Below are 23,282 nucleotides of genomic sequence, written 5' to 3'. Positions count from 1 at the left end.
TTTGCTTGTTCTCCCCGTCTTCGTGTGGATTTCCACTGGGTGATCTGGTTTCACCCACAGTCCAAAGGAAAATATAAAATTATACTTGCGCTATAAAACATATGCTGGAATAGTTGGCGATTCATTCCACTGTGGCGATCTCTGAAATAGAGACTAAGTCGAAGGAAAATGAATGAATGAATTTTGCAGTTGTTGCAAAAACTTAGTAACTTAGTAACTCTTAGTTTATGTACAAAAACTCAGTAGTCAACATTCGAAGTGAATCAAAAATGTTTTTCGAAATTGTCCTAGAGCAAGAAAGGGTCTTGTTCAGTATAGATTTAGGACAACTTTTATTAAAAGTGATGATCCACTTCAAATGTTGACTACTGTATGTGTGAGTTTCGACTTTAAATGTTTTAACTGTCACATTTTTTATCTCACATCTGCAGTGATGAATGAAAATTGTGACTTTTTACATCTCAAAATGTCAACTATATTTGACAGTTACAACTGCTACTGTCACAATTACGTTTTATATCTCAGAATTTATGTTGCTCATTTATGTCCCAATTTCAAGTTTGTGATAGTTGTGACAATTGGGACTTTTTATTTCACAAAATTTCAACTTGCAATTTATGTCAGTTTATGTCACAAAAATGTCAAAATTAGTATATTTTATATCTAATCTTATAGACTGCGCTATTGACCAACTAAAAGCTGGGCTAAAGTCCAGTGTGGAGTGCATTAGTTATGCAGGTCCAAACGCTTACACAATTGCTTTATACACACAGGATGTACAGCAATAAACAATTATCTTTATACTGTATATGAAAATAAAATTAAAGGATTAAAATGTTACAAAAATTATTTTTTTCTATATAAATATAAAAACTACAGCTCCTAGCCCTTCTTCACCTGGGGGGAGGGGCTATTTTCAGTGTATTCAGGACAATTTGCATTTGTAGACTGTTATTATCATAAGCAGTATTATTCATTATATGGATATTTATACTTTATGGGGCATAAGAATAGGACGTGTGTTTGGATATAACTCAGTTTTTTGACCATACTTCCTTATTGTTGTCCATTTATTAATTTGCTGGAAATTAGAACTGATTTTAGAAATAGTTTTGGAACAAATCTTTGCGCTTAACAATTAAAATTAATATGTAGGCTAATGGATGTCTTCAGTGGAGTGAGTTTCCTCCGTTTTCTTACTCCACGAAAGTAAAAGAGTAAAGTAAAGAGTACAAGTAAAGTAAAGAGAAAGTAAAGAGGCTGAATGGGGAGGATTGTTCATTATCCTCGCACTGCAGATGCTCTGTTTTACTGTTTTTTTTTTTGCTAGTGAAGCGTTCAGTTTTTCCACTTGCAAAGTCCACCATGTAAATAGCAAATGCGCCATAGTGCGACGCAACTGACTCTTAAAGAGAATGGGAGATGAGACTTTGCTTGGTTGAATGCAGGTTATACTTAAAACACACCCATAATTCATTAGAGAATAAGCACAAGCCTGTTAGACTATGCACCGGGGTGCAGAGCGCTTTTTTCCATTCTTAAAATAGAGAAAGTGGATTCGGACACACCCTTAATGCTTTTACCCATGCGCTTTAGACTTTGCGCTTAGATCGTCAAAATAGACCCTTAAGTCATAGCTGCTACTGTCACAATTCGAGATATTTTATATCTCAAAATTTAAGCTCTTTCTTAAGTCATTTTTCACATTTTTGTCTCAAATTTAATTATTTGTGATAATTACAACTACTGTTACTACTATTTCAAAATATCTGAATATTGTACAATAATTCAACCATATATCAAAAAATGTCAGTTTTTTATATATCCCACAAATTGAGTTATTATATAATGAGATGAGATTTTGTCGCTGCTGCAAATTTGTCACTTTGCTTTTTACATATCAAGTTTTCATATTACACAGTATCGACTAATGTGCAATTTCAGCTTTCCCACCACAATTGCAGTTTCCCTTTATTTGTCGTAATTATAACTTTGTAGTTTAAAATAATAATAAAATTTTTTACAGTGGAAAAACATGGTTCATTGGATTTAATCAATTTTTTTGAGGTGAGTGGTTGCAAACAGTTTTAATGGGCTGAATTTAAACAAACAAATGAAATTTAGTAATGTCCAACTTTATTTGTTTGTTTGAATTTAGGCTATATAAACTGTTAGCAACCATTCACCTTAAAAAATGTAGTAAATCCAGTGAACCATTTATTTTCAGTATAATGCACTTTTCCAAAAGCCAAAGTGCAACAACAACTGAGAATAAAGCACGCAATAAAATACAAGGATTCAACATAAAAAATAATCAGTTAAAAACTCATAAAAATGATCAAGAAACTAAAAATGCAGTCTTAAAAAGATGAGTTCTTAGAACTCCAGTGTGGAAGCATTCCTTATACAAAAATGAGTTTATTCCTTTCAATTCAACAGTTCCCATACACTGTTAAGACTTCTCTGTAGAATCTACAGTAGCTTACTGTAAATCAATTAAAGCAAAAAAGTACTGTATTTATTCGCAGCATGATCTTGCTATATATGCATCCACAGCATTGTATGTCTACTGTAAAAAACACACAAATCTTCAAAATGCAACTTTAAAAACGGTAATATACTGTCCTACAGTAAAATACAGTTCATACTACAGTTACATGTAAATACTGTGTAATTTTAAAAAAAACTCGTTAACAGTGTAATTACAGATGTACTATTTATTCAATATACTTCCCTTTTTTATTGGTAAATGGCTAAACTGTTTGCCTCAGAAATCCAGCTTCCTATTCATCTGTGCTTAGAAGGTGAAAGTGAACTTTGGCACTTTTCAGTGTTTGTGGTAAGGGCTTTAGCGTTTGTCGCTTATAATCTGTTCTTTCAACTTTTCCATTGTCTGTCTTTCTCATTTATTCCTCTCAGGTGTTTTCATGTCTGTATTTATGTTTTTAGCGGGTGCGGATGGAGATATTTTTTGCCTGCAGGCCAGAGTCAGGCTCAACATCTGTTAGCCTCAAAAACAAACATTTAAAAAGCAGCTCCCAATAAAAGAAATGTGCAGACATATAATCTAGTCATTCACCAAATTTAACACTAGCGAGGTCAAATGTGCTAGTAGATAAATGTATTTATAATGGACTGTATAATAATATATATTTTATGCTCGTCTGTCACGCTTCTGTTTTTTACTGTTTGGTACGGTGGCCGACAGAGCTTAACGTGCTGCAAATTAAGAAAGCACGTGCAATTACAAAAAATTTTATTTGCAAAATTGAATGAAAGCAAATTAAGAAAAGATATTCATCCGTTTGACAGCATACACATTGCAAATTCTCACAATGCAAACACATAAAAAAAAAAAAACGTGCTGAAATTTCACACAACGCAAACAAATTACAAAAATGGCTGCAAATTCTCACAATACTTTCAAATAGCCCTGAACACAATGAAAATGTTTCAAGGGGACCCTAAAACGTGACAGATCTGGCTAATTAGATTATGGTTATTTAGGCTAATAAAATACAAAAGACAAGAGAATAAGGATGTTAAAATCAACAAATAAAAAACTCACCTTTCACAGATCACCTTTCAAATCATCCGTCACGTTTTTCAGTCCCCTTGAAACATTTCCATTGTTTTTGCAAGTGTTGTGAGAAAATGCAGTGCGTTTTATTCATTTGTTTGCGTTGTGAGGATTTGCAGCACGTATGCTGTCAGAAGGATGGAGATATTTTCTCGATTTTCTCCTGTGTTTTATAATTGCATGTGTTTTTTCAAATAGCAGCACTCTCGGCCATCATAGTTTAGCCCCATCTCAAGTTTTTATTTTCCTAAAGTTCATTAAAACAGAGGTCAATACTTAATTCAGATCCAGGGGAATGATTTATCCTGTACTCACCGTAAAAAATGTAATGACAAATAATCAAAACAACAAATATTTTATGTTGCTTTAACTTATTTTTATAAACAAGTCAGGTTTTAACTACATTTTTTAACTTGTACAAAGTTTAGCTTAATATTTTTAGTCAGTTTGATTGACATGAGTTGAGATGACTAGAAAAGTAAAAAAATTCATTCATTCATTTATTTTTCTTTGACTTATATATCAGGGGTTGCCACAGTGGAATGAACCACCAACTATTCCAGAATCTGTTTTAATGTTTTAAAAAGTACTGTTCCTTTTTGGACTAATCCAGCTGCCGTAGTCCGATGCGCTGTGCATTATGGGATGTGGAGAAAAAATATTTGTTGACCATGCTTTACTAGCAATTTTAAAACAAGTGTGCCACATGCCTGCTTTTGAGTGACACTCCCAGCCGTTAGATCGCCCCCTGGGGGCTGGCTGCAGTACAAGTCATAAAACCCACTTCCTCAGTGTTAATGAACGAGACTTGAGTCTAAAGAAAGGCTTATACAAAATCTGGTGGAACACTGTTTATTCTGTAAAGTCAGGGCTTTATCTGGCTTCTATTAGTTTGCTGATACACCCCTAGCCATGACGGGCAAAATACAGGCGTTATCTAGCAGTAATTCATTTTATAGGTCAGAAACAATAATTAGGAAGACAAAACTAATGCTAGCCAATCTCCTGATTGATCTCCTGTAACGTTATTTGAACATGATTTAAAAGGATGTCTCTGACATTTCGGCATGTTATCGAGTTAATCTACTGAATTTGCTATTATAAAATATTAATGTTCTAGAAACCGAGTCTTATTAACAAATATAGCTGTAAAAGTTATATGTTATTTATATACATCATGCATCGTTGGCTTTTTATTTGAAAACTCCTAATAAACATTAAAATGAGGGTAAATTCCTCTTTGCCAGATAGTAAGGCATCAGATAAACCAAATGAAAACGGAGGCAAAAAAATTTGATAAATAATATACAAGCAATGTTGCAGCAGCTGATAGGCCCATATCATGTAGACATCAGTTGATGTATTAATACTGCTAAGTTTATTGTACAAATTGACAAGGATTATTTTATATATAGTGTAGGGATGGGATGTGTAAATATCCTGTTGATATTTAGAAATCTTGCTGTATTTATCTTTTAAACGCACAATTTGTCCCGTATGATAAATTGTTACCTATGGTATTTTGGGTCCTGTTGATTGTTAATTAAAAATAAAAACCTTTCTAAAATGTATGTGTTGTTTATATGTTATCGTTCATATATTTACAAGTGTTTTTTCTACCCCTATGAAGATAACAAATGCTAACAACACATTATAAAAGAAATATTTTTTTCGTGCTTATGGCTTAGTTTAGGCTAGACTGCAAGAAAGCTTGTTTATTTTGCAGTCCAACATATCTTATTTTTATTAAATTTTAACAGCTTACATCACACAGCTTTTAAATAAATCGTATATTATTATGTGTTTTTAAATGTAATGTATTTATATTAGCAAGCCTTATATGCAGATAGGGGTGGTGAAATAAGAGGTTCGGGGGGCGTGGTTGATTTGACGTACAAGCGTTTGGTTGGAAGCTTGATTCCGCGCCTCTGGCTTCATCTGGTAGTCCCTTCTGCGTATACCCAGGTTCCAATTTTATCAGTCTTTTGTGACAGTTTGTGCCCGTCATGAGGTGTTTTGCCTTAAAAGCGTTCAATGGGAAAAGGTGCTGTCGCGTCGTCCATATTTTTACAGTCATTGATTTAAACAGAGAGAGGGAAAAACATTACCTGATGTATCAGTGATAATATTTCCAGAAGATGACCATGTCTCAGTTTAGCTAAATTAATTCACGCCTCCTCCTGAAGTGACTTGCGATGTGCCTTCGCTGTTTGCAATGCATAAAAACATTGTTTTCCAGCCTCAGCCACACTTCGTTCTCAAAATGTATAATTTGTCTAAAGTGATGTGTACAAACTATATAGCATACTATGACCAGGGATACAATCAGCCAGTGCACTCGTTTCTCGACATTTTGTGACATTTTGAGTTCCATAGGCATATTAATTCTAACCAATCGAAAAGCAGTTTAGTAAATACATTGAATTTATTATGTATTTGTTATTGTAATTTAGCACTTTCTTGAATTGCTATTGTTTTGTTATTGCTTTCTTTACCATGTAGATAGAGGCTTTTGGGTTTCTGCCTCTTCCCGCACATAGTGGCTTGTACTTCTTTATTTCATCACTTTTTTTTTCTTATTTTTTCCTGTGCAAATAAAAAATTAATCTGTGGAGTTCTTGCAGCTAATTTTTACCACAGCTATTTAATGAGGAGGGCAGCATTGAAATTACTATCTAGAAGATTGATGCTTTAGGAATTTGGCCATAGCAAAAACTCATCATAGCTAAAGCTTCTTGATAATACAAAACCAACAAGGGGGGATTCCGGAGGACCACTTGTATCCTTTGTGAACTCAGTGCAGGGTAAAGGGATAGTTCACACTAAAATTTTAATTTACTTGCTATTTATTCTCCCACAATTGGTTCCAAACCTTGAACACAAAAGAAGATATTTTTAAGAACGCTGAAAACCTGTAACCATTGACTTCCATAGTATTTGTTACTATGAAAGTCGATGGTTACAGGTTTTCAGCTTTCTGAAAATATCTTCATTTGTGTTCAATGGAAGAAAGAAACTAAATGTTCATTTTTGAGTGAACTATCACTCTAATGTATCTCTCAGACACCTGTATTTTTGCTTGTTTTTGCTGACCAGGGCAAACAGCCATGCTTTTTTTTGTCAGATTATAAGTCCATGCAAACAGTCTGTCAGTTAGTGTCTGGCTGGGTCTGGAATTCCTTTGAAGTCAAGCAGTGACCATGTTCATGCGTCGACTCTGACCGCTGCCATGGAATGTGATGGGATTTTTGGCTGGAGAGGTTGTGAGAATGACCCGTGGCCGGTATACACGGCAAGCTGTTTTAACATTTAGGCAATAAATTTGCTATCTTCATGCTACTTGTAGTTAAGAATAACTAGGTAGTACCTTTTTAAAAAAAAAACTTATTCATTGGAGTCAGGCCAGTTCTTATTTATTAGATGCTAATAATTGTTCAGTAGACTCTTAGTACTTATTCAGTAGCTACTAGTATCTATTTATTATGGACTAGTAATTATTCATCTGAAACTGGTATTCAATAGCCTCTTTCGCAAAGTAATACCAGCAAATATGCTTAAAAGGATTAATATATTATTTTAAATATCAATCAAAAATGCGCTTCTAACACAGGCAAGGGCATTCTGTAGTTTTTCTGGAAAGCACAATTCACACATCTATTGCAAAATACCATCAACCGCAAATTAGCGGTTGCACTTGCATTTGTAAACATGAAGGGGGTCTGTTAGTTTGTTGTTGTTGTTTTTGTTGTTGTTGTTGTTGAAGGTTTCGTTTTTATGTCAAACTTTCGTAATTATGCTACACATGCTTCCACATGCTAAGATTCAAGAGCAGGATCTGCTGTATGTTCTCTAACGTTTATGGAGCGTTCACATGTCGCATCTAAACTAGGGCTGGGAATCTTTAGGGTCTTCATTCGATCCGATTCTGGGAGTCATGATCCGATTCCAAAATAATTCTTAACTTAAATGTATTTATTTAGGTGTCTAAATTGATTTATTATATATATATATATATATATATATATATATATATATATATATATATATATATATATATATATATATATATATATATATATATATATATATTTTGTTGTAGATATAAATCTTTACAACATTACATTTTAACCAGAATGATAGTTTCTATCATTGTATTTTGTGATTGGAATCTCTGAATGACAGTATATGTGACGTGTCTATGATGACCTGGGGTTTCGCTTTCGGTTATGGGTTCTGAAGATGGCCGCACAATGCATCAGAAGCAGCACATTGCGCTTTGCCTGTATTTGTCCATTTGTCCAAATGAAAAAAATTGGAAGCATACTCATGTCCATCTATCAACGCTTATTATTCTTCTGTTTAGAGCCTGTGTGGACACAGGACCGCATTGGAACCATCTAATCTGAATTAGATTCTTAACTTTTCAGAATCGATTTAGAATCGTTAGAGAAAGAATCACAATGCATTGATAAAAAAAAAAAAAAAAAACAATTCTCACACCCCTAATCTAAATATGTGGAAAACACATCCACTTCCTCTATCTACTTTCGTGAACTTGCTGCGATATTTAAAGGTGACCTATTACGCAAAAATCACTTTTATAAGGGGTTTACGCACATTTGTGTGGCAACAGTCTGTGAATATAACCAGCTTCTATTTGTAAAAATTTATTAATTCTATTGTTTATAATCACGCTTGATAAAAACAGTCTGCAGAAACACTTAATTTTCTCCCATTGTACGCGTCATCAGAGGAATTAGTGACGATCTCTCCCTCATTAGCATAGGACAGTAGCCTTGTTTTTAAATCTGCCACTTTGGTGACACAGAGGCATTTATAGCACCGCCCTCTTTTGAAAAGATCACAATCTCATTTGAATTTAAAGCGACAGTCACCAAAATGGCACAATTATGATCAAAGCCTAAAGGGGCAATTTCAAAGAGTTAGAAAACATTATTTGTGAGGTATCTGAAACTTACACATACACACTATAGGGACATCATAGACTTATTTAAATCCTGTAAAAAGGAGCATAACAGGTCTCCTTTAAAACAATGAATGTGATCGTGCAAAAGACACGATACATGAACAGCCCATACAGCTTTCGGTAACACTTTATTTTGATTGTCCATTTGAGTATTAGTAGACTGTCTGCTTAATATCTGTTGGTACTGCTGCTAAACAGACATTTAACTGACTATAAGAAACTTTGCAAGTACATGTCAATTTACACTAACCCTAACCCCAACCCCAAACCCAACCTAACAGTCTACTTATAATCTAATGAGAATTAGTTGGCATGTAGATGCAATGTGTCATGATCACTACAAAGACTACTAATCCACCTATTTATGGACTACAAGATCCAGTCATGCACCAACCACACATACACCTGTTCCAGATAATGATTGATTACACTCACATGGCTGTGAGCTGCTCAAAGACTGATTAGATTGACTTTAAATACAGCATACACACACACACACACACACACCTCAGTGCTGAGTCTTGTTATACTGAACTGTGAACATTACAACGCATTTTTATTGCCTTGCGTTTTCCTCCTGTGTTTGAACCTTGCTTTGTTTTGTTTGTATTACGTTGTCTGCTGCCTGCCTTTTGACCATCTGCCTGTTTAGCTGACTATGACTCTGAATTGCCCATATACATCTGTTTGCTCCTGTGTTGACTGTTGCTTGCCTGACCATCTTTCTAATACACCCTGCATTTGGCACTCCCTGTTGTCAGCGTCTACCTCACATTACACAATGTAACTTAAATTCAACAAACAGACCATCAATATAAAGTGTGACCCAGCTTTCTTAGTTGCACCTGATATTTAGTATATTACTAATGAAATAAGTATATTAGTGTTCAGTGGAATTCTAGATTTAATGTTAAAATAGCTTGCCATAATGTAGCCAGTTCATAGCAAATACCAGATACTTAACATTTCATATCATACAGATGAAAACTACTTTTCTAACACTTGCTATTAGTGATACTATCAGCATCAACATTATTATTGCTTATATAGATCTAGAAAACCCTTAACATTAGTTGAAGTTCATTCGTGTTGTCCCAACACAAATCAATTAAGTTAACTTAATAAACTGAAGTGGTTTGAACATAAAACAATTAGGTTGTCTAAGAAAATCTCAAAGATTTTGATGTTTTAGCTCATTTTAATTAGTAGTCTGAACAAGCAGCAAAACATGCTAAGTGTAGAGTGTACATGCTAAAAACACTTCAGTAGCGCCCACCAGCACTGTGTTGGCGGCCTTGTTTAGAGCCTTGTTTTTGTTTGTTTTGCAGAACTGTGGTGTGGAGACTGATAACTTGAAGACTCTGGTTGGTCAGATGCGAGCAGCATCCAATAACTTGCAGAACTGTGCATCTGAGCGCAGGAAAAACCCTTCGTACGATGGAGGAAGTCCAAACAAACCACCAAACGTGTTCCTCACTGCTGTGGTGGAGCTGATCGGGGCTGCCAAGGGCATGCTGGCTTGGCTGGACAGGTAGGAGAGATTTACACTCCAACACATTCTCTCTTTCCATCACAAGGAATGTTCAGAGCACTTTGGCTAAGTCTGCGCTCACATTTGGAAATAATGTTCTTAAAATAGCATTAGCAGAAAACTGTATATTATTGTGTCTTTAGAGTAGAGATGTGTCTTCTAGAGTTTATTATTATTCAGTGTTTACTCTAGGATTTTTTCCAGCTGTGGCGGCAGACTCTGTTGGGCATTTTACACAGATCTACCAACTACATGTGGCATTATTTCATTGACAAATGTCGTGAGCGCAGTATTAAGTCGAGATGACATTCATGTAATAGCCTACGAGCTTGTCAGTCTCTGTGCTTGAGTGCCGATTTCCTTTGCTCGTGCACAAAACTTCTTGCACGCCCTCAAATATACGCTGCTCAAGTGCAGATTTTCTTGCGCGTCCTCAAATAAACGCTGTTGAAGTGTGATTTAGCGCATTTATGTAACGAGTATGTCTCCAACATTTATTAGATTTGCTAGGAATATTTATGTCTCTAACAGACCTACGGCATTAATGCGTCCTGAAGTAAAGTGAAACGGCTATAAACTCCAGCAAGATAAAGTCATTGTATGCAGAACCACAGACGTTTATCTATAAATAAAATGTAATTATGGAAACTGTGTTCATCATAACTGAAAGCTACACCGTGTTTGCTGGCCTCACGCATCACGCACCTGTCTGCCAGTCAGTCAGTCAGTCTGTCAGCACGTCACCTTAAAGGGTTAATCAAAGAACGCACAGCACTACAGTTACTGAAGTTTGCGCTGTTATAATTTACTTACCTTTTAATACGTTTTTGGTTATAACCCGCTATTTAATAAAAAAAACAACTGAATATTTTGAATTAGAAGCTGTAATGTAGCCGTGGCGGGATGAATTTTGGTGTGGTGCCCCGCCACGGACGAATGAATGTAGCGGAAACCATGTTATTGATTGATGATGGAAAACCATCTACGCTCAGAGAGATTTTTAGCAGTGGTATGCTAATGTTATGTGAAAAATGAGTAATTAACATAAAAAAGCATATTACATAAAACTAATTTCAGCTATTTAGCTAATAGCAAAGCTGACAATTCAAAATTTAGAGAATGTTTTTAGCAATGCTATGCTAATGTTTCAGACTTTTCAACTGCTAACATTGTTGAATGAATAAGTAAATGTGGACATAAAAAAGTTAACTGTGTTAATAGCTTTCGCATCGCTAAGAGAAAACTTGTTTGAACTATTTAGCTAATAACAAAGCTAACAATTCAATATTCAGAGAACGATTTTAGTAATGCTATGCTAATGTTCTGAACTTTACAACTGCTAATCTTATGCTAAGAATGAGTAAATGTTGATATAAAAAAACACGTTAACAATGTTAATTGCTTTCACGGTGCTAAGAGAAAACTTGTTTGAGCTATTTAGCTAATCGCAAAGCTGAAAATTAAACAGTCATAGAATATTTTTAGCAATGCTATGCTAATGTTTCGAACTTTACAACTGCTAACGTTATGTGAAGAATTAGTAAATGTAGCTGTTAATAAAACATGTTAACTGTGTTAATAGCTTTTACAGTGCTAAGAGAAAAGTTGTTTGAGCTATTTAGCTAATAGCAAAGCTGACAATTCAACGATCATAGAATGTTTTTAGCAATGCTATGCTAATGTTTCGAACTTTCCAACTGCTAATGCTATTTAAAGAATGAGTAAATGTTGACATAGAAAAACATTTTAAGAAACTTTATATATTGACTTTAGCTATTGTATTTAGCTAATAGCACACCTGACAATTTACAGTGCTCGAATGCTTCCTATCGATGTAATGCTATCTAACCTAGCATGGAACATTCAAACAATATTTGACTAATGCTAGGTAGAGTATGTATAAACATTAGGAAAATCTAATGTTAGAAAAAAACACAACATTTTCAGTGTCCAGGTCTCCCTGGCTATCGTTACATAAATAGTGTACACATTATTATTTAAAGGGCCATGAGACCCCTCTCTTTCAGTCTTTCAAGTCTACCTCAGAATTAAAAAAAAAAAAGCTTCATGATGGGCGTGGAGCTCAGCGAGCAGAGGGAGCAGTGGGTGTGGCCGGCAGAGCAAGAGAAAAATAGGGGAGTGAACAACTGTCAGTTGGCTTACAAAATGTGTCACAAAACTGAGGAGACCCATGATTTTAAAGTTTACAATGTTAAAATGCAAAGAAATAAACAGTAATTCATTTAATGTCCTGCTACATATACAATAGGTTATTTGTAATTTCAAATACACATAACGGCAATTTGTTATATCATCATAAAAATAATCATGCTTACATAAACACTATAAATGAGAAGGACTTCTCTCCTCCTCAATCCTCAGGTCTGAATGCAGACACAGTGGATAGCAGTCCAGCAGGTCTCTTACTCTGTCTATTTCAACCAAAGCCCTGCCGGTAATCCGGAGGATTTTAACTATAGGCGAACAGCAGCACGATGTATCTGCATTGTAACGAACTCAACTGATAAAATACAAAATCCGCCATTCTCAAATTCTCGCACGGCCCTCCCAACAAAAATGCTTGCTGAAAACCAACAGCTTTGCTGTATCGGCCTTGACAGCATCGCAGGGAAAAACATGCAACAAAGCTCGTGGATCATGGAAACAACATATGACCTGTGCCGTGAGCGGACGCGGTCTCACCCAGTCATTGGGTCTCACAGCTTGGCAGGTCTGCCTTGCCTTTGGAAAGCACATGCTCTCATAAATAATTAAGAAGCAGGGCCTTCTCATAGGATAAGAAAACTCGGCTATGAATAATAATGAGAGACCGGAGCGTCATCACTCCACTAGCGGATGTGCGCTACAAAACCGATTTTGATCTCGCCCCAAACAAAGGCTGACAGGTGCTAATGTTGTCTTAACTGATGCTCAACACACACAAATTTGTAAAATCTCAAAAGAGCACTCTTGAACCTTTAACAACTGCTACTAAACTGGAAAAAAAGAAATAAAAATACCACCAGTTGTAATAAATTTTACAAGAAATTACAATTAAACAGATATTAACATTGTGAAACAGAGAAACTGAAATAGTATTTTCATGTCTTTGTTAATCTTTGTTTACTTAAAAAAACAAATTTCTGTTTTATTGTTAAATAAATATGTTCGTTAAACACTGTTTTTAACATTTACAGTTAAACATTTATTATGAAAACTAAACATTATCGTTGAACCCAAAACTAAGATCTTCAGGAACCAATTTAGAACATATTTAACATAATTTTAGCAGAACAAAAGTGCAAAACTACAATTCTGTAATATTTTGCAGTATGTGTACTTACCTAAGAAAATACTGGGTTGTATAAGGTAATCAGTACAGGGGTTAAGCTTGGGTCCAGGTTTGTGGTACAGTACCATGTTATTACCTAGTTTATGTAATGACTATGATACAGTAAGTACATTGTGAACTGTGAAATAAAATGTTTTTGTATTTTCTTATTAGATGTAAACTTATTTTATTTTATTTTATTTTTTTAGATAAATGTCATGCTCCACCATTTTATTTTATTTTATTTTATTTTATTTTATTTATTTTATTTTATTTTATTTTATTTTATTTTATTTTATTTTATTTTATTTTATTTTATTTTATTTTATTTTATTTTATTTTATTTTATTTTATTTTATTTTATTTTATTTTATTTTAGACAAATGTCTGTGTCACATTTTTCCTGCCAGCTGTCTTACCAACCATTGTTTTGGTTTTTGTGTTCAGTCAAAACACCTTAAATCTTTGCAAACAGACACATATACATGCGTGCGGTGCATGTTTGGGCTTGAAGGCGCTCATAGCAGAAATGGCAAACATCTGAACAGCTCACGAGCGTTTGGACGAGTTACAGTTTGTTCTTTCTGTTTTTCTCAGATCTCCTCTCACAGGAGTCAGTGATTTCACCACGACCAAGAACAAGATCATTCAACTGTGTTTAGAGCTCACCACGACTGTCCAGAAGGTTTGTTTCTGTGTTCGTCAGCACTGAACATTTAATATAGACAATTCGTCACCTTAGAATTATCGATCTAATTATCTTAGAAGGTTTTATCTGACATTTTTGTCAAAATTGAGTTATTTACATATTCTTAATAACTGACAACTTATTTACATTATGTGATGTTTTTTATAAGTTGTTTACATTTTAAGACTTTTTATTTAAAAAACAAAAAAGGTTTTATCTACAAAGTCAAACTGTAGCTTAGCTCTATAAGGTTCTTTCTGTGAGCCAATCAGCTTTTTTAATGCACGCACGAGGACCAATCATGATCAGCTTTCTTTGTCGATTCGCCGGACTGCCCCATTGACAGCAGGAAAGACCAGAAAGACAAAATCACACAAAATCAGAGTCGGCTAAATAATGCTGCACCACACAAAATTGAAAAGTGTGTAAATGTGTTGATTTTGAAGCATATCTTGACATTGAGATTCATTTATTCATTCATTTTCTTTTTGGCTTAGTCCCTTTATTAATCTGGGGTCGCTACAGCGGAATGAACCACCAACTTATCCAGCATATGTTTTACGCAGCGGATGCCTTTCCAGCTCCCATCACTGGGAAACACCCATACACACTCAATCACACACATACACTATGTCCAATTTTAGCTTACCTAATTCACCTGTACCGCATGTCTTTGGACTTGTGGGGGAAACGGAGCACCCGGAGGAAACCCTCACCAACACGGGGAGAACATGCAAACTCTACACAGAAATGCCAACTTACACAGCCGAGGCTCGAACCAGTGACCTTCTTGCTGTGAGGCGATCGTACTACCCACTGCGCCACCGCGTCGCCAACATTGAGAAAATATGTTAAATTTTACATTGTTGAAAAAGAAATGAATATTAAAAATATATATATTAAATGTAAAATATATTTATTTGTCTACATAGTCAGTGAAACACTTTTCAGTGTTTATTAAACTCATTTGGTCGTCATCTGTTTCTTTTAAAGTCTTTAAATTTAATATTAAGCCTTGAAGGGCAAATACTTAATTTAATTCATGGGGCATATAATTTGATAAATATAATACAATATACAATTTTATAAATATTAATATATTAATTAGATAAAATTAACATCTGCACTGAAAATTAAATCTTTAGCACAGCCTTGTATGCTTCTTTGAACAATAAAATATATTCATCCTAAAACATGAAATAAATGTTATAAAAAGCAAAAATTGAGAATTCAGTTGAATTTTCTCAAGCATCAACATATTGTTCCAACACCATATTTTATATTTCTTGATTGTATTTCTTGAAAAGTAATGCTTCAATGAATGATCTGCCTGATAGAACATTATAATTTTAAGCGGAAAATGACTTTTCAGAATGAGAAGATTCTATCTGCATTTACCGTGGTTTTTTTTACTCCAATTTGCAAATGTAAGAGAACTTTGTTAATTTACATTTAGAGAACACTTAGGGTCTCTGTCATGGTAATGTATGAAAGAACTGTTACACACATATTGTTTGCTATATGGAATGCAAAAACTTTGAAGCTCAATATCTCAAAATTATTTAGAATGCAGATAGAACCTTATAATTCTAAGGTGACGATTTATCTGCAAGCATTCACTATTAATAGCAGGTTACTTTGTTTTAAGTTTAAACTGACAACAGATCAGAATCATTGAAAGAAATTATGTTGGAAATCAAACTCAGGTCACCAGAAGCACAATCATTAATAATAAAATATTTTTAAATATAAAAAAAACATTTTAGGATTTGTATTTGATAATATTCAAATAATATATAGTATAATATATTATATAATATTATATAATATATAATAATATATATTCAAGATAAAATATTCATATTATTCTAATATTTTTGATTTTAATAACTAAATATTTTAATTTTATTTTATAATATTTTAGATTTTTTAAATTATATTATAAAGAAAATAAAATGTATATAGACATAAAATATAATGCTGTTTGAAATGTGATTTTTTTAAAACATTTTATTTTAGTTTAGAAAATTCAATTATCATTAAATAAAAAATATTTAGTCACAGTAATTCTTTTCATTTTGATTTAAATATTTAGATTTTTGATCCTTGAAATTGTTTCTAAATATTGAAAAAATTATTACATTAAATGCATATATTAGTATTACGTTTTAATATTAAGTGAAATAAAACAATAAAAAAATTGAAACAAAATTATTGTAACTAAAATATTTAAAATATTTGCATAATCAAAATTCCTTTTTTAATTTCAGCTGATTTTTCTAAATTGAAAAATGATTTCTCATTTAATTTGAAGCCCTAGAACAATTAAAACAAAATTAATTAACGCTAATAAGATAAATACACCAGTTTTGACGTGCTAATAAATTCTCACAAATATTACCAACCAAACTACTTTAAATATTCAAATGGAAATACTAATACTATACTAAAATAACAATAACTATATTACACAACATCCAGCTGCGTCTTAGCAGAACTCTTTTGCAAACTAAAAATGAAGTAAAAACAATGTTTAACCGAATAAGTCATTTTTTACTACACCAAAAAAAAGTTAATTAACTAGTTATAAATGTAAACTAAATAATCTCAATTTTATAGCTTAAATCAATTATAAAATAGTCTTTTAGGTAACGTATACTGTAGTTCACCTCAAAAGTTGAAATTATCTCACTATTTACTCTCCCTCATGTGGTTTTAACTGTCACCATCTCGCCACTGGGATGCTTACATCACTTTTTTGCAATTAAATCCTAATCTAATCATGATAAACTATATCGTTGGAATGTTCTAAGAATTCTAAATGCATATTTTACCACTGTATTTTTGTTATGTAGGAAGAGTAATAGATTAATCTAAACATTAAGAAATCATGACAAACTATATATCATTTAAATGCGTAACATTTCTAGTTTTCATATCTGGTAACAGATATTTGATAGATATTACTGAGCAACAGTTATTCATTAATAAGGAACAAGGATACTCATCAGAGTCATAGACCATTACTTTGCTACAGCAATCCACATGTAGAATATTTTTAGTGGCTAAATTCAAATCAAATAGATCAAAACTTCCTATAATACTTTAGAATTGTATGTCTACTTTACAAACATTGTCAAAAGTTTGAAAACAATATAGTTCATATTCCTCAAAACATAGGGGGCGCCATTGTATGGTCACCAATAGAAACTGGATGTCATTTGGTGGTAAAGTGTGGTACTGCGGCAAAACAAAATATTACTGAAAGTTTATTTTTTGAGATATCAACTTCATATTTGGAATATAATTTGGTCTGATATATTAGCTTTTTTTCTGTCAGCTTTAGGTTAAAATCTTTTTTGTAAAATGCATATTGTATGCAATATAATACATTCAACTTATTTACCCTACAATCCGACATCTGAGAACAAGCTTAAATCTGTGCACCAAAGTGTTGAAAAATTGCATTCAAGTTAAACATGTCATTTTGACGTCTGTGTTCAAAAAGTGGGGTTGACTATAAAGGGTTAAATCTTGTTTCTTTCTTCTGTTGAGCACAAAATAAGATATTAAAAAAATGCTTAGTACTATACATTTAGTTAATGCATAACATTACTATGAAAGTCAATGGGTCCAGCATTTTTCAAAATATCTTCTCTTGTGGTCATTTAATTTTTGGGTCAACTTTAACTTTTGAACAGTGCTGTTTTCAGGTATATCCCGATAAACTCTTTACACACAGATGTGTGGTGCAGCACAGAGAAACATATGGTTTGAGTGAGTCTGAGCTCCTCGTAACTGTGATGGATGTCTCCACAAGCCTCAAACTCGACAGCAATTACCCTGTCAGAAGTTGTCTTTAAATCTGAATTAAACACAGTCGATAGGCCCTCCTCCATCAGCACATTCCACATCTCCAATCCTCATATTACATTTCATAAATACCTTCTTTGGTATTTTGATTTCATGTTTACTATTGCATATTTTCCTGTGGGAACTCGACATAATGTGGCATCTCATGCGAATCCTCCCTTTTTAATTGCAGGACTGCACTGTTTTTGAAATGGAGGAGAAGATATTAGAAGTGGTGAGTAGAACGTTTTGCCGTCAGCCATTTTGCACACATTGGCATATTCACACAAAAGCTCTCTCAGGTCAGAGATTCAGCTGTTATCTGTGATGCTTTTGGGTTCATCGGGAGTCTGGAGATGCAACTCTATTGTTCAGACAAGATGTTTTTACCTCAGAAACATCCTGCAGTAGATAACAGTATCTCACAGTCTTCACTAAAAGAATCTTCTGGATGCAAAACAATCCTTATGACAGTTTGTAGATACAAGCATGAGTTGCTTTTATTTTTTTAGCCAATCATAAACAAATCTTTTGAGGTTATGATCAATCAGCCAATCAGAGGAGTTTGTTGCATTATATAGTCATGAATACACTCACCGGCCACTTTATTAGGTACAGCTTACTAGTACCGGGTTTAACCCCCTTTTGCCTTCAGAACTGCCCTAATCATTCATGGCATAGATTCAACAAGGTACTGGAAATATTTCTCAGAGATTTTGCTCCATATTGACATGATAGCATCATGCAGTTACTGCAGATTTGTCGGCTACACATCCATGATGCGAATCTCCCATTCCACTAAATCCCAAAGGTGCTCTATTGGATTGAGTTCTGGTGATTGTGGAGGCCATTTGAGTACAGGGAACTCAATGTCATGTTCAATAAACCAGGGTGACATGATTCACGCTTTTATGACATGGTGTGTTACCCTGCTGGAAGTAGCCATCAGAAGATGGGTACACTGAGCTCATAAAGGGGTTGACACGGTCAGCAACATTACGGAGGTAGGCTGTGGTGTTGACACGATGCTCAATGTGTACTAATGTACCCAAAGTGTGCCAAGAAAATATCCTCAACAACATTACACCACCACCACCAACCTGAAGTGTTGATACATGGCAGGATGAATCCATGCTTTCATGGTGTTGACGCCAAATTCTGACCCTACTATGTGAATGTCACATCAGAAATCGAGACTCATCAGACCAGGCAACGTTTTTCCAATCTTCTATTGTCCACTTTTGGTGAGCCTGTGCAAATTGTAGCATCAGTTTCCTGTTCTTAGCTGACAGGAGTGGCACCGGTGTAGTCTTCTGCTGTTGTAGCCCATCTGCCACAAGGTTGGACATGTTGTGTGTTCAGAGATGCTCTTCTGGAGACCTCGGTTGTAACGGGTGATTATTTGAGTTACTGTTGACCTCTGGCATCAACAAGTCATTTGCGCCCACAGAACTGCCGCTCACTGGATATTTTCTCTTTTTCGGAAACTGTAGAGATGGTTGTGAAAATCCCTGTAGATCAGCAGTTATTGAAATACTCATCTGGCTCCAACAACAATGGCACAACCACATTCAAAGTCACTTAAATCACCTTTCTTCCCCATGGCCAATGAGCCAAGGCCAATGAGCCAATTTGCGCCACAGGATGTCTAATTGCATCTTTGCATTGCCTTCACATGAAAATCACTCGCGCTTTTTCTACATCTGTTTACTGCACAGGCTGCAAAAGAACCCCTCCCTCATGTTGCAGGATTTTGCGTTAGATTCAACGATCGTGGAATCGCGAAAAACTAGCGGGTCTGTATAATAACCCTAAATTATAAATAACACAGAAAAAAAGCTAATGTTTATTTAACTAGTAGCTAGTAATCACACTAAAAAAAAGACTTTGTTTCATGAAAATTGAAGCTAAATGCAAGATTCAAGAGAAAAAAAATGTAAAGCAATTTTGTATTAGTTAAATGAAACGGCTTACAGAAGTCGGGACGAAAGTAACGTAGGACGAAAGTAACAAAGCTATTTTTGACAACAACATTTGTTTTCCAGGCTATAACAGCACATTCAGCATGCAACCCTTGATGGAGCTGCCAAATATCACCTGATTTCGAGACCGTGTCCCACGGTTAGATCCGAATCTCAGTTTTTAAGTGCAGAAAGTAAATTCATAGCGGTTCTTTTTCCCTCATTGCATATTGCGTTTCTCTTTTCATGGACTGCAGTAATGATCAGTCTACAGGTTACTTGTAGTTTGCAATCTCTGAGTTTTTCTGGTTTAAATGGCAAGAGTTCTTGTGGGAACGAAAGTAACACTGCTATTTATGTCCCACTGCTAAGAGCCATACATTAGAGTTTTCAGTGTTTTGATTCAGATGTTTTATAAGATTAATGCATCTTGCCAATAATAATAAAAAAATATTCTAAAATTTTAGAAAATGTTGGATTGTTGAATTGCTGTTGAAACATTTGATGGAACTGAAATATAAAATGAACATGCAGTTTAATATTTTTTGCAAAAATAAGGGACAAAATATGTTCATAGATCAGATCATAGTCAGATATAATTCAAATAAACAAGATTAAGCCAGTAAATCTAGCAAAGATTCTCGTGTTACTTTTGTCTCTACTGACATGGTCAAAAGTAACAATGTGCAATGTTTAAAGTGAAATTATTTTGAAGTTGTTCTATATTTGTTCAAAATACCACTTGATAAGGATAGACCAGACTTATGAGTTAGTAACCACAGCATAAAATAATACTTTTGTCTAAAACATTAACTTTTAAATATAGGTTTTTATAAAAAACTGTACTTTCGTCCTTGCTCTGCCCTATACATACAAGGAATATCTGCGTCAGCAAATGCATTTTTATCTATAATTGTGATTTTTACACTTTTAGCAGAAAATTTGCCATAGGCAAGCCTTAGATGTCACTTATGAAGTCATTATTACCACTATGCCATTAACTAACACTAAGTTTTCTGTTCATTTCAGTCACAGGTTTTGACAGGCATCTGCGATTCCACCATGAGAATGACCTCTGACCCCTTGAAGACCCACGTGACCTGTTTGGAGGAGGTGCCCATCAGCAATATCAAACCCGACGAGGGACTGGTGAGTGTCAACAGCCTTTACACTTCTTCACCTGCTGCTCTTGTTTACTCGTCGCCATAACAACCGCATATTGTTTGCTTTTTTTTTTCAAAGGGAATGTATATCAAATCCACATACGACGGGCTGCACGTCATCACCGGAACCACGGAAAATGTGAGTCAAGTGACTTGAGAATAACAGACAGATCACTGGGGCTTTTGTCTGCTGTTAAAGTATCAAAATGGAGCATCACTTAAGTCTGTGACCAATGGATTGCCAAGATCCATAAAACACAAGAAACAGTTCACAAGGCTAGGACAACTGTAACATTTTTGCAACTCACAGACTACTTGAAATTTGCTAGTCATCTTTTGATACAAAAAATATTGGCGGTTTAGGGTGTGTTGGGCCCCCTAACAGTATTCTCTGGCACCCCCAAATGTGCATGGGCCTTAAAAATCGTCCTAACTTCCTCCCCCCCAGGGGCACAACTCAATGTTCAAAATTAATGAACAAAATGCACATAAAATCATGTTGATTATATATCTCATTCCTAACACACACATACACACTTTTACAGTGTGCATATTTTACGCATAGAGAGGACGGCTCTGTGAATATGCGTTTTCTAAAAATCACAATATTTATATTTAAAAGTATATATATTCTGCTGATTTAAAATTATCCTGCTCCTTTTTCCAACCCAAGCTCATTGGGAATACGTGCTTATGCCTACATTTCTGTGAAATGTAAAAACCCGTTGCTCTTGGTACATTTTATTGCACGTTTCAGATGACAAGTCCAAAGACATGTGCTATAGGTGAATTGGGTAAGCTAAATTGTCCGTGGTGTATGTGTGTGAATGCGAGTGTGTTTCCCAGTAATGAGTTGCAGCTGGAAGGGCACCTGCTGCGTAAAACATATGCTGGATAATTTGGTGGTTCATTCCACTGTGGCGACTCCAGATTAATAAAGGGACCAAGCCGAAAAGAAATTAATGAATTAATAAATATTCTGCTGACGTGAAGTGATCCTGCTCCTTTTTCCAACCCAATCTCATTGGAAATACATGTGTCAGCCTACATTTCTCTTTTTGCACATTTCAGATGACAAGTCCACTAGCGGGTGCAAACTGTTTTTTTCTTTTTTTGCAAATTTGAAATACATTATTTTTGGTATGTTTTGTTTTACGTTTCTAAACGTGTAAAGACAGACTTCTGTGTAAGACAGAAAGTTGCAGTCAATGTCATTCTCGCTCGTAAGTAATGCTGTACAGGTCATTTACATATCATATGAGAAGCACATAAATACTTGTATATAAATGTCCATGACTAACCTTTCTATGAACATAATTTGAAAACAACAGATCAATGATAGTGTGAAATAGCCTACTGTAATGTCTGCAATTATATAAAATAAATAAATTAATGTAACATATCAACACATACAAACCCTTACAGTCTCTGAAATGTTACCAATTACAGAAAACCCCACACAATATACATGTAGGCCTTATTTGGCTTCAAAAACAACACAAAATATACAGTCAGTGCAAACCTCTCTCATCTGTATCTTTAATCTTCATCAGCACATGTAACGTCTTGTAACATATTGTCTTCTAACATATTGTCTTCTAACATATTTTTAGAAACTAATTCCATCATTCCGAGTTCATAATAGTCCAAAAGGTGATAATAATAGTTACACATGGCAGTTTGTTCATCTTTTAGGTTGCAGAAAGAATCGTTTGCTCTTTGTTTTTTCAGGTTTCTCCTTTGCGCTTTCGTCTCGCATTTGTCCGTTTCTGAAAGAATCAGATGTCAGAAGCGCTTCAATAATCATTCACATTATTATAAACGTTATTATTTTAAGCTCAAGAAGTTCCTTATTTCAAATATAGATGAACAGCAAGGAATCGCAGAGCTCTCTAGAGAAACCACTCATGCTTTTAGACGCCTCGTAAACAATAGGACACACGCGTGCGGTACGGTTCGCTTTTTGATACCTTTTGACAGTGGAAACAACCATAAAAGCATACGGAACTGTACCGTACCGTACAGTACTACTGAGTGGAAATAGGCCAGTTTTTTCAACGTGAAACATATTAGAAAAGTGCACTGTGACCACAGTTTTACCTTTATTTTACATTGCTTTTAACTCTTTTGTGGAATGTGGTCGCAGTGCACTTTTCTAATATGTTTGATTCTAAAACACTATTGGTTGG

General features: G+C 34.5%; 1 protein-coding gene across 1 annotated transcript in view; it reads left to right on the top strand.

Annotated features, from left to right (window-relative positions):
- Positions 1 to 23,282, top strand: part of LOC130247967 (connector enhancer of kinase suppressor of ras 3-like) — a 115,141-nt gene that overhangs the window by 28,358 nt on the left and 63,501 nt on the right. The window contains exons 3-7 of the mRNA XM_056481483.1: positions 9,896 to 10,098; positions 14,027 to 14,114; positions 18,163 to 18,204; positions 20,960 to 21,079; positions 21,173 to 21,232. Of these exons, the coding sequence (XP_056337458.1) occupies positions 9,896 to 10,098; positions 14,027 to 14,114; positions 18,163 to 18,204; positions 20,960 to 21,079; positions 21,173 to 21,232 (513 nt within the window). The remainder of the gene's footprint in view (positions 1 to 9,895; positions 10,099 to 14,026; positions 14,115 to 18,162; positions 18,205 to 20,959; positions 21,080 to 21,172; positions 21,233 to 23,282) is intronic.

Source organism: Danio aesculapii, chromosome 20, assembly GCF_903798145.1.
Source record: "Danio aesculapii chromosome 20, fDanAes4.1, whole genome shotgun sequence".
In the NCBI taxonomy this organism is placed as follows: Eukaryota; Metazoa; Chordata; class Actinopteri; order Cypriniformes; family Danionidae; genus Danio; species Danio aesculapii.
This window is presented reverse-complemented; position numbering and strand designations above follow the sequence as displayed.